Source organism: Megalopta genalis, chromosome 16 (assembly GCF_051020955.1).
Source record: "Megalopta genalis isolate 19385.01 chromosome 16, iyMegGena1_principal, whole genome shotgun sequence".
Classification (NCBI taxonomy): Eukaryota; Metazoa; Arthropoda; class Insecta; order Hymenoptera; family Halictidae; genus Megalopta; species Megalopta genalis.
This window is the reverse complement of record NC_135028.1, coordinates 5,372,429-5,385,713: the sequence shown is the minus strand read 5'-3', so window position 1 is coordinate 5,385,713 and position 13,285 is coordinate 5,372,429. Positions and strand designations below refer to the sequence as shown.

Sequence of the window (13,285 nt, the reverse complement as noted above, 5' to 3'; positions counted from 1 at the left end):
CTATGTGTACCAATTTCTAAGACCACTCCACTCGTTAATTTTGCAATTACTTCTACTACAGTATGAGTAAGAAGAAAAAATTCATTTTCAAGCTCGATACATAACAAATTCATAAAATGTTTCGTTACTATTTCAATTTCCAACTTGCTTTCGAAGAGCAAGACCAAAAGCCAAATGTCCGGCTAAGAGAAAATCAGCTTATTTTGTTCTTTCATCCGCAATAAATAATGCATATATGTGTATGTAATGTATATGTAATAATGCAATAATTGTACGAATTTCACAAAATTATTTCAATACCTTAATTCACTTTAGCATCGATAGAAATGGAAATGGATTCGTGGTAATGGGCATCGCGCGCACAAAGAAATAAAACGAGTGCTGTAAGTTTGTTTAATACAACAGATATACAATTTATTTACAGTTTCACGCGTGTACACAGTAATAATGATTTTTTCCAGGAAGGATTCCGACACATCATTTTCGTTTAAAAAATAAATTAAATTCTCCGAATCTCGGCCGAAGTTTGTTGGCCGTCGCGCGTGAAAACCTCCCTCCGTCGCGTTAAATAAATAATTATTAGTCCCACTATATTACACATGTTCGATACATAGATATACAAAGACGGCGCGTCGGCATCCGCGTGTTATTTTCAACCTACGTTAATTATTCTTGCCGCGTTACTCTCTCTCCCTCCCCCCCTCTCTAACGCTCTCTATCTCTAGCTATCTCTCTCTATCTCTCTATTCAACGTTTATAGTACACAGAAGGACGTTAATACGATTTGATTCGTTGAGGTAGATAATTTAATCAGTCTATGAAGCTGCTTTGTCGGTCGGTTTGCTTGTTAACGGCATCAATTCGCAAACCTCTGTTCCGGCATTCTATTGAATCAGGCTGAACGTTTTCACTCGATTCGTCCCGTATAGGGCCCGCGGACAGTTGAGAGTATTTCGACAGCCAGCTGTGTTAATACTGAACGTTTAAAGTCAAGGCCGCTTAAGTGTCGTGTGTACGTATACCGCAGACTGATATCGATCGAAACTTGAAGCTGCCGTCGATTCGTTACTTGTTATCCGATCAAATGTTCGAGAGAAACTCGTTCAATATTATTATACTCGGCAGCCGTAACACACCTCCGCGCAGTAGCATAATTGTATCCGCGTTCCCTTAACCCTTTCGCTACTACGGGTGACTATAGTCACCGGCCACGAAACGACACCTGCATACGATGGGTGACTATAGTCACCGGCCACAAGATGCCACCTATACACGACGGGTGACTATAGTCACCGGTCACAACAATGGAGCGAAAAGTTAAAACAAGGGCTATCGCCTCGCTTTCCTCCGTTCGCAGACGCTATCATCTACCAAAAACTACGATCAATTGTAATCAATCTGGTCATATTGATCGAACGTTTTCGAAGCAGAAGACTTGGCCCCGAATGCTGAAGACTGCGCGCGCTTAATGTTCCTGCTTTCGGCAGGGTGCTCCGTTCGACACGAGGGACTCCGCGGCGAGGCCCGCCGTAGCGAAAGGGTTAACAAGCGATCAAAGAAATTCGGACGAAATCGCAGTGCCGGCAGCCCGTTCGAACGTATGTTATCCGGCACGCGAAACCAAAACATTTCGAAGAACCGTTCCAATGAAGCTTAACCATGTCTAAACGCTCGATTTCACCAGGTACAACGCTAAAAAGAAACGGATTTGGTAGAACGGAAATCGAGCTTCGACGTCGAACGCGCGCGCGCGTTGAATCGCAGCGACGTGATTACATGTGCTCGTTTAATTCGCCTACGGACTATCAAATAAATTATCGTACTCGGCTGCTCGCCAGGGCAAACTGAAGTATATTACATTCGCGCGCGCGCGAAATGCACCTTGTGCACCGGCGAATCGAAATTCACGGCTCGGTCGAGTAGACGTTCGCTCGTTAAGGTTCTTCGCGCGGCGATTGTCCGTCGGAGGAGGACCGAATCGAACGGAACTCGATTGCCGCGTTTCGATTGGATTGGCACAGTCCCGCTGACAAAGGTCCCGAGTACTACGTACACTCTATAATAAATTATGTACATTCGATTTGGTAGATCTCTGTCCAAAACGCCGGCAGTCCGCCGTCGGTGTCCGGGAACACGACAGAAACACTGATCACTTCATCCTACTTTCGCTCGGCGCCGGTTGCTTCGGGTTCCCTGCAAAGTTCATTTCCGTCGCAGGACGAAGACCAGTACCAGCACGTTCAGAGGCTACTCCGAATCTTCCGTTGATTAACCCGAGGAACGACGGAAGTTACGTGTTCAAAGCGGTTTGAAAATCGCGAAACGCGAGGGACGTCGAACCGGACGCCGAAACGTCGATCGATACAGATCCTGAAAGTACTATTTGCGTGTGAGCTTTTTTTCTTTTCAATTGATCGAGTTTCGACCCGCAGAACCGTGCCGAACGCGTTAATTAGCCCGCTGCGTCAGGAGATTCAGCAGTTCGTCGTGGTCCATCGTGTTCAGCGTTTGTATGTCGATGCCCAGCGCGTTCGCCACGCTCTTCATGTCTAATCCGAAGCTCTTCAGCAGCTCGATGAAGTCCATCTCCTCGCCGGTAAACGGGTTGTGGAGCTTCGGGCAGCTGTGATTACACTGCGGCCAAGTGCAACGTTCGATTAGCCGGAAGTGGCAGCCCTGGACGCACTTCCGTTTGCCAGATGGTATCACCGAGCGCTGAGGCCTGGTACCGTTGAACATGCCCGTGTGGTTGTTGTCGTTGTTCTGCTTGTTGCCCTTTCGGCGACCTGACATTCCGACAAATTTCATGTTTCAACGATCACGAACGTGCATTCGAATCGCATCGATAATTATCGAGATCTTGTCAACAACATCGAAGCGGCTCGATGGTTGATATTGTTTCGCGACCTCTACGTCGAGGGACTTCTTTTTGTTGTTCTGTACAATTACCCGGAAAAATATTAACCCCTTGCCGTACAGTTATCCTCGCGGATGCAACGATCAGAAGCTGTTCGATTGGAACGTTTCTTTGGAAGCGAAGGAATATTTTTATCGCGCGGCCACATTTACTTCCGTGCTTAAGCATCGATGGTAAAAGGACAGAATTCTATCGCAACTTAACCCTAGAAAGATAACCATATGACAACGTTCGTAAAAGATAACCATACGCTTCAGAGGCGCATGCTTTTCTAAGGCGTCAATTTTATACTAACAATGGATATTTATTTAAGTTAATCTAGTCATTTTAAAGGTTTGGCATTATTGTAAAAATAAAATGCATTTATATTATATTTTTTTATACTTTAAGTAATTTTAAACTTAAATCACTAGACCTCTATGAAAAATTAACAAAAATCAACAGTCTTCGCAGGCGCCTCTGCGACGTAGGTTATCTTTCTCGGGTTAAATGAACATATTCATAACATCGTATTCATAATCAACAGGTTATTAGTAGAAATTTTCATCGCGAGTCGGACTCGACGTATGCGCGGCAAAGGGTTAAGTAATATTGACTTCGTAAAGAATTTTCTCCGATGGAAATTTCTCTGTTTCTCCACTGCGCTTTAGAAACATCGGCTGTCACACGAATATTTTTCATATCTGACTTTAAAATAGAGATCTACTTTAACTCAAATTATATCTAATTACTAGACCGCGAATTCTATGCATTTATGACAAGAATGATCAGATCAAGTATGAAACAGAAAGAAGATTAGACTTGAATTTAAGGATATGGTTAACCTATTACAATTGTTATAAGAGAAAAAACATTTTCATATAACTTACGTTTCTTACGAATGACTTATAAAATTTTTAATTTCCACAGTCTACCAATTAAAAAATATTTAAAAATATTTTAGAACTTCGAACGAAATAGAATGCCTTTCAGAATATCTTCCCTGTTGCAGCGCTTGCTTTAAATTCGAAGTACACCATGTCATCGCGTAATTGACGCATGAATTGTCTTAACGAAGTTGATTTAGTATCTAAATATCTGAATCGACTGTAAATTATTATACAGGGTGTCTCTGAGAGGTGTGTGCTAGCGGGCGCCACGTGATTTCTCATTGGAAAACAACGTGAAAAAATGTAGAATAACTTCTGTCTCTTTGGGGCTTGGTTATCGAGAAAATCGTGTTCGAAAAATCGCTTTGAAATTTCCTAACTCGATTTTCTCGGAAACTAAGCCTCGAACGTAAAAAATCTGTTCCATATTTTTTCACGTGTGTTTTAGGAATCACCTGGTAATTGATCTGTTTGTCCATAATTTCATCGAATGATTTTCATAACCGTATCAATAATGTTAGCAATAATTTTACGAATATTTTCTTGCGCACAGTTCAAAACAAGATTCCGCTTTTCCTACTGGAAAATCATATATTGCGCGTTCCTCAGGCCCACAGTGGGGTTAAAGTGACTAAATTGTGTTAAACTCGAAGATGTTTTGATAGAGAGATGAGCTAAAACGGTGACTGTTTTACGTTGTAACAGAAATATTGCAGAATAAGGGAGACATAGTATAAACATTTTACAAGTTTGAAAATTTATGTTAAAATTGAAATATGCCACCAAAATTGTGATTTATCCGATATCATGTACAGTCGGATCTTTTTCACATGTTACATTTTTACACGCCGATTTCAAATCCAGTTGCAAAATGATCTACATCATTCCAGGATGTGAAAACAAGTGATCTAAGTGAAAAATTAACGAAATCGTGATTCTTTCCGTTGAAATGATTTGATACGTGTCAAAATCTACGGGAAACGATGCACGAGTGAAGTTAAATCACGATTTTGTTGAAATATTTCAATTTTAACACGAATGTTCAAGGTTATTCAGCAACATTTCAGCTTTAACGTAGAAAAAAAAATCATCGCTTTATCACATTTCTATCGCAAGTTCTTCGATTTTGACACAACTCTGTCAATTTGCCTCGCTGTGTTTCATCTCGAATACAGAATAGGGGTGCTGATAGAGTGGAAATGAGATTCGCGAGAAACGTTTCGAGAACAATCTATTTTTTTTTATCGATCCTAATTATCTACTTCTTTTTCTCGTCGATACCGTTCCCCGCCGATGAGGATAAACTCCGCGCTTTCAATTAGGATCACGGAGGCGCACAGCCGGAATAATCCCGTGGAAACGGCTCGACTTTATTTCGGCAGTTAATCGCGCCCTCCATTTGTTTTTAATACAATTACTCACGGATGCGTACCTGCGGCCTTTCTCCGCTCGTGTCTCTCCTTCTTCGTTCTCGCCTCCTTGTTCCTGTCTCTCCGTCTGCCTTTGTGCTTCCGCCTCTTCCTCTTTTTATTCTCCCGTTCCTGCGCCGAGGCGACCGACAATTTCCCCTCGTCCGGCTTGGTAATGACCATGGACGCGACTTTCTGCAGCTCCGGCGCGGATTCAGTTTTACCGGCTCTTCCGAGTTCAGGCGAAGTTCCGTTTCCCTTCGTCAACCCGGAACGCAACAGTTTCCGCAGAGACTTCGCGCACGGTTGGTTCGTCTCAATTGGCGAATGAGTGCTGAAATTAGCGCGGACGTGTCCGTAAGGTCCTCGATTTTTATCTTTACCGTCGGAAATAGCGAGAAAAATGTCCCAACCTTCGCGGAGAAAATACTAGCAGAAAATGAAGAACACAGGAGAAACTTGATTATCGAGTAACAAAATATGATGTAGTTTCCGTTTTAACGTTTACTATAAATTATAAGCATTTTGTTAATTTATAGCCGTTGAGATCTATCTCTGTAGATTACACCGGCGAATTTCAGGAAGTTCATTCAATCTGCGAATGTGAACTGTGTGCGTGAGTCTAGAAAAAGAATGTCCAAAAATTACTCAAAATCGGGAAATGAAGGGTTCCTGAGGTTATTCGAAGTAACTTTTTCCTTAGCGCAAATGCAATCAGTGGCTTCGATTACGAGTTATTAACGAAAAACACTGACCAATGAGAGGCCAGCTCGGCTGGCGCAAAGGGGCCCTGCCAACGAGCGGACGGAGTCGAGGTCCGTTCGTTGGCTCTGCCTCCTTGCGCACAGCTGATCTCGCCTCTCATTGGTCACCGTTTTTAGTTAATATCTCGTAAACAAAACCGCGGATTGCATTTTCGCTAAGGAAAATATTACCTCAAATAACCTTAGGAACCTATTTCCCTACTTTGACTAATTTTTGGGACACTCTGTAGATCTCGTCTTCTCTTATAAAAATTCAAAAGAGAAGATTTTTTTATTATTTTCAAAAAGTTAATAATTTTCTTTGATGTTCATTCCAGTTTCTTAATCTTTCTTGGCAGTCAACTGAATGTTTTTCTTTTTTTAATATCGAAAGTCTACGTGCATTCTACTTGTGCTTCAAACCATCCCAAACCTGTTTCTAAAGCAACGAATACATACGTACAGGAGCTCACATACTTTTAGGAGCTCGGATACAGGTGTCTTAAGGAACAGGATTTAAATTTTATTCGTATTCTTCTTCTCCTTTTTCTATATTATTTTTATTTTTATTACATTTGTTCCATTCGTGAACTTTTTCTAGAATTTCATAATCACTTATGCAATTTATTTTATCGCTATTTAAACATTCAATTGTAATATTTTTATCTGAATTTCTGTAGCCTGGTAAATTGCGTAAAGCCGTGAGCATTTCGTTGATTTCTCTCGGATATTCATCATGTGGACATTTTCAAATTGTTCAGTATTCGATAATATAAGCGATTCCGCGATTTTTCCTACGTACAGTAATTTCTCCTAGAAATGTTCGTAGATCGAAATTGAATCCGGCAGATCTGTGAACACTAAGTGGCGATTTTCTGAGCCGCGCAGCTCGTTTTTATAGAAACTCAGGGTAATCGAGAAAAAATGTAGCGGCCAGCATGCCGATGATACCATTAATATGAATACATAGTAATGCTAGAATAAAAACGATGACTTAACTTTTTTATTTTTAATTTTCTGCCACGATTCGAAGGTAATTCGGAGGCCAAATTCCACGATTCGAAGGCACTTCGGAGGCTACGTGACACGATTTGAAGGCAATTCGGAGGTCACACGCCACGATTCGGCGGTCACGCACCTTGTACAGTAAATTCTCCCTAATCGACGCTCAGATTGTACACAAAAATGGACAATTTGGGAAGAGGAGATACGATTATTCGAGCCTTGCGACTCGTTTTTATAGTCACGAATTGTCAACGATTATAAAAACATGGTGCAAAGCCGGAATAATCGTATCTCCTGTTCCCACATTGTCCATTCTTCTGCACAATCTAAGCGTCAGTTAGGGAGACATTACTGTACAATAATGTCTCCCTTACTGACGCTCGGATTTTCCACAAAAATGGACAATTTGGAAAGAGGAGATACGATTATTCGAGCCTTGCGGTCCATTTTTATAGTCACGAATTGTCAACGATTATAAAAACATGGTGCAAAGCCGGAATAATCGTATCTCCTGTTCCCACATTGTCCATTCTTCTGCACAATCTAAGCGTCAGTTAGGGAGACATTACTGTACAATAATGTCTCCCTTACTGACGCTCGGATTTTCCACAAAAATGGACAATTTGGGAAGAGGAGATACGATTATTCGAGCCTTGCGACTCGTTTTTATAGTTACCGATTGTCAACAACTAGAAGAAACGAACTGCAAGGCTCGCATAATCGTATCTCCTCTTCCCAAATTGTCCATTTTTGTGCGCAATCTGAGCGCGAATTAGGGAGTATTTACTGTACCTACCACGTATCTTGTAATTCCGCGGTTTTTCTTACCTGATTCACACCTAAACAGACCGTTTTGTGTTGTCTTCCGGGAATTCGTGTCGCGTGCCGCATCACACGTTTGAACGACTCCGTCGACCCTTAGCATCAACGTAGCAATAAATTACATAGGCGTAGAACTAGCACAGGGAAATTCACAGTAATCCGAAATTTGGCATTTCCGGGAGAAATTACTGTAGTTGTTTTTGTATATCTTGCCAGTCATGAGAAACAGAGTGACAAAGAAGGAAAGACAAAGGGAAAAGCATAATGATCAAATGTAAACATGATCTTTAGAGCGAGATCTGTTCATTTCTTAGACATTATCGTTCAGATAATCGAACATTTCGGTAATCGAAGTTTTGATAACGGAATCTTCGGTTAATAGACGTTCGGATAACCGATCGTTCCATGAATAGGGATTCCAATAATCGAGGTTATGTTCCGCACAAAATATTCTGCGTGAAAATCGTCGTCTAGCAGTCGACTACCAATTATGTAAAGCTTTCGAAGAGATCGCCAGGTTGACAGCGATCCAACGAATTATATTTCGGGGGGGGGGGAGAGCAAGAAGAGGTACACCCCCTCCAAAAGTATTAAAACACTTACAGAGAATTAAATAAGTATGAAAATCCAATATGAAATTGTTACAATGTTTTAAATTATATTTCAAAGTTGATCGTATTAAACTGTAACAAGTACATAAATATATTTTACGTTGTAATAAAAATAACGTTAATTTTATAAAAGAAAATGAAATTTTGTTTTCGCGTCGACATATATCCACTACGTTAAAATACTGAATGGAATATCACAATTTATAATAGACAAGCAAGTGTCATATTACTTTTGGAGGGGTGGGGGAGGGTGTAAATCTCGAGTTTCCTTATTTAGTAGTGGCATCCGGGGCACAAAGATCAGCCCGTTGCCGGAGGATCGATTGATCTGGTTTCTACGACAAAGAGATCGCTTTCACAGTGTCTGGTACTCACTCGTTACGGTGATTTCCGATTGGCATTTGTTCCCAACAATGCAACGCCTGTGCCAAGGAAACTTCGTCTATTTTAACCAACTGCCAATCCCTCTTCGTCAGAACGCTGTGACTAATGCAGCTCGGGGCAAAGACCGCGGTAACGTTTTCGAAGGTCTGCCGCAAGCTGTCGCCCATCTTATGTATGTAATCCCATTGCTGCTTCGTCACCGGTGCACCCACGTTATCAGCCGACATCTGCGCCTCGTCGAACAGCCATTGAAAAACGAACAGGGGCGCTATGATTTTCCGGGAAGCAAATGTTTCCGTTAGAGGATGCCACGCTCGTGACCGTAGTTTCAGAACATTCGAATGTCTCCTTTCGTCGGTCGCATCAACGCGTCCGCTAACGTCCGTTTGTCTTTATTGACACGTTTCATTAACACGTTAAGTGCCACGTCGCCCATCGCATACGCACGGGCGATACTAATTTTCGACCAGTTTTCAAAATTCATTTTCACCGAACTGAATTTTACTGGAACGTTTGGAATGCGGAAGATTTAAGATATCATCGATTGTGACAAATTTTAACTTTTATCAATTAAATTCGGGGTTGGTTTTCGGCACTTAACGTGTCAAGCGTGGCGACACTTTTTCACGAATTGTTGAGACGATTTAGTGAAAAAAAGGTTGTGTATTACGACTTTAAGCAGCAACATGCGTAACATTGGCTCGACAATTTTCATGGAAATTGCGAGAGCAGGAACGTAAAAATGTGAGATCGTGGTAGCGGACGCGTTAATTGAAATTTTGAAAAGCCCCGTACATTATATGAACATCCCTTTCCCTCTTTTAAAATGACGCAACAACATTTCAACTCAGTTTCCTCCGATGTCGTAACACGTTTCGCGTTCAGATGAAAATAATAATTGTCCGTGAAAGCAGAAAGTAATCGTAGAACTTAGGAGAAGTTAAAAAATGCTTTACCAGTTAGGGTCGGGTACAGTCTGTATCCGAAGTAACACCTCCAGGGCTCGTTTTGGTGCTTCGCGACGCAATTGTGAGGCATTCGAGCTTTCCACAACTCCATCCCCTTGTGAACCGCGTCAACGGGCGACAAACCATTCGGCGAATAGGGTGCTCTATCCAAGAACCACCCTGAATCCGACACACCTCTTATCGCAATATGCTTTAGCCCTGTAGAACCGAGAAATAACATTAGCGACTCGGCGCCTGACACGAACTCAGGATATTCTCTATCCCTATTTAAACGCTGGCTTACGAAATTACGCTTCCCGCAATCTCTGCGTTAATTGCCAAATATAATTTGTAAAAAAATGTGCGCGGTAGATGCGCGCAATCGTTGTTTCCTCGATGTACACTCGGTGTACAATAATTCCTTCCAGAAATGTTTTTAGTCGGAATCGAAGCATGCGGATCTGAGAATACTAAGGCATGATTCTTCGAGCCTTGTGTGTGTGTGAGAGAGAGAGAGGAGAGAGAACGAAACTACCTGGAAAGGCAGCAGCCATCATGCCGGTGTACATTACTATGAATACTAGAATATGTTACTATGAATGCTAGAATAAAAACGATGACTTAACTGTTTTATTTCCAATTTTGTATACATGAAAATTTGTTTAACACATTGGTGAGATTTTTCCAATTAAACTGAGACCAAACACGACATGCTTTAGTCCACATTTATTCAATTACATCGTGATAGATCTTATTTTAAGTAATCAGAAATATTTGTCCCAATTATATCATGTCTGTTCTCATATTAATCAGAAAATCATCAGCAGTACGTTAAAAAAAAAGAAATCAGTTTTAAAATGTTAAAATTATAAAAACTTATGTCATTGTATTATGAGCTGCCTTCCGGCAATTCGTTTCAAACGAGTCGCGGCGCGTGCCGCAGCACACGTGTTCACCGACTCCGTCGAACCTTAGCACCGGCGTAGCCAGAGAATCGATCAATTACAGGACCGTAGCGATATGAAAGCGCGAATCCGAGAATACTGAAGTTCGGCGAATCCCAGAGAAATTTACTGTACTCCCGAATTTTGCGGGATCGCAAGTCCCGCTTCGCTCGCGTGCAATAATATTGAAGGAGAGCTGCCGAAGCTGGACATTAATCTCTTGCACTACAACAACGAGACAGACACGTGTTAAAAATTTCGTACATAATCTGCTAAATATGAATGTTATTTGTTTCTTCTAAATCGAGATAATATTTGATACTACTGTTATCAAAATCTTGGAATGCAAATAAATTGAGACGTAGAAGAAACAAGAATCGTCTCGTTCTATTAGAGAAATTATTAAGCACAAGGAATTGTTAATCAGCGTAACTCCGAACGAAATTATAGTACGAGCTGGTAATTATAGTAAAATGCTGGATCCAACGATTGATATACATGGTGTCCAAAAATTATTGTTCTTCAGGTAAACGAGGGACTGCTGAGGTCATTTGAAGTAACTTTTTTCTTAGCGCAAATGCAATCCGTGATTTTGTTTACGAGTTATTAATGAAAAACACTGACCTATGAGGGGCGAGCACACGGCTGGCGCTAAGCGGCTGAGTCAATCAGCGGAACTGGGCTGCGTCCTCGGCTGTCTTACGCCAGCCAAGCTCTCCTTTCATTGGTCAGTGTTTCTCGTTAATAACTCGTAAACAAAGCCGCGGATTGCATTTGCGCTAAGGGAAAAGTTACTATAAATAATCTCAGGAATTCCTCATTTCCTGGAAGTACCATAATTTTGGGACACCCTGTGTACTATATTTGAACCACAACGAACGTGATACGGATTTGCGTTTGACCGTGACGTTTTCGTGTTCTTTTCACTTTCGCTATTTGAGCCGTTTATTTTGAAAGTGGCATAAGTCACTTTGTTTTTAAGTCGATAAATATATCGACGTAAAAACACGTTTTAACACGTTTGAAAATATGGATGCTAACTTTCGAGAAGATTCACTTGTATTTGTTATCTCAGGATACTGATATTTTTCTCAGTATAAATAATTTCGTATAAACATTAAAAAATTACCACTTTCCATCACGGTAAAGTGACTTACGCCACTTTCAAAACAAACGGGCTCATTTGTCGTGTTCTGTTTAGTCCGGTTGCGATATATTCGTCGTCGGTTTGGCCCTGCCGTGATTAATTATGTATGAAGTCGTGTGGTGGTTGTCAAATGTTCTAATTGATTTGTAGGTGTGCCTGAAATCGTTTTAGTTGCTGGATTGGGAAACTGTCAGGGGAAGTAGTGTCTTATTGTCCCGTGTTGGCAATGTCGTGATTTATTCATGAAGGGTCTTCGCTTAGGTCTGTCGCACGCGATGCCCGTATATTTGGGTCGTGATTGCGGTGGTTGGGAACGGTTTGACCGACCGCGCTAACCAATCATCTGTCGAGGCCCTGTCGTTGGGCCTCGGCTGCGATCAGCCAGAGAAATTGAAACAATTCATATATTCGCTAAACGTTGACGCTTGTACAATTTTCATAGCACAAATTAATGCGAACACGAATTTCTTACGAACGTGTACAAACATCCACATTGACTGAGCCACGTCGAAATTTTTAATACTTTTGCTACGTTTATAATACTCGCGCAATTAAATTATATTATTTTCGAAGCTGATGCTAGACGAATGGAACCGTACAATAGGAATGCATGTTTTGTTAAACGCGGTACTATGCAGCAAAATAAATAAAGGGTTCTGATAGCGAGTGAGGCTGAACGGTTCCGGCAATACCTGTTTAAATGCTGAATGAGTTTACGGGTCGTTGAACGATCAAAGGCAACCTGTCTCACCTAATTCATGGCGAACCAAATTGTGCACGTGATCCAAATTCAACATGACACCGGTTCCACCCGCGCTGCTGCCTGCCAGAAGAAGGGAGCTAGCGTTTTCAAGACCGAGTGGAATGAGATCCCGCACCACTTGCAATACGATCTCGGCCCCCATGAACGAAAACATGTCGTTTGGCGAGGCCCTGGTACCGCTCCAACTGTCGCTCGTACAATAAGGAACGAATCTGAGAAAACGAAAACAAAAAAGCCTTGTCACGAATGCGTTATCATTCCCTCGTTTCAATTGTTAAATTCGAAGCACCTTCATGGTCCGCAGAAATGATTCTTCCGATGCGTCCCTCGTAAAGCCATTACAATACGGTTTACTACGAGATAGGATCGAACGCGATTCAATTTACATCGATGCGCGACGTACAATACCGGACAAAAGTATTGGTACACCTTTTCAAACGCAATAACCTTTTATAGAACTGTACTAAACGACTTGAATTTCTTTTTTTTAGATGATAGAAGGACTGATTTTACCGTACAACGACTAAAATGCTTTTCTTTAATTTTGCTACAGAAAAAAGTGAAAAATTCACGTTTCTGGAACATTTTTATCCGAGCCTGTAACGAAAATTGAAGATGTACGTTTCGCAGATCTCGATAACTTATTTGCACTATTGGATTATTTTCTCTCTTTTGAATACTCAGAAGTTTTTCCTTCTAGCATATAAGTTACAAAAACGAATCG

The 13,285-nt window shown here is 41.3% G+C and overlaps 1 protein-coding gene across 1 annotated transcript in view; it reads right to left on the bottom strand.

Annotated features, from left to right (window-relative positions):
* Nucleotides 1-379: 379 nt before the first annotated feature.
* The window catches only part of Notum (palmitoleoyl-protein carboxylesterase notum), a 54,216-nt gene continuing 41,310 nt past the window's right edge, over nucleotides 380-13,285 (bottom strand). The window contains exons 4-8 of the mRNA XM_033482830.2: nucleotides 12,550-12,773; nucleotides 9,717-9,926; nucleotides 8,752-9,028; nucleotides 5,219-5,529; nucleotides 380-2,786 (exon numbers count right to left, since the gene is read on the bottom strand). Of these exons, the coding sequence (XP_033338721.2) occupies nucleotides 2,449-2,786; nucleotides 5,219-5,529; nucleotides 8,752-9,028; nucleotides 9,717-9,926; nucleotides 12,550-12,773 (1,360 nt within the window). The 3' untranslated portion in view covers nucleotides 380-2,448. The remainder of the gene's footprint in view (nucleotides 2,787-5,218; nucleotides 5,530-8,751; nucleotides 9,029-9,716; nucleotides 9,927-12,549; nucleotides 12,774-13,285) is intronic.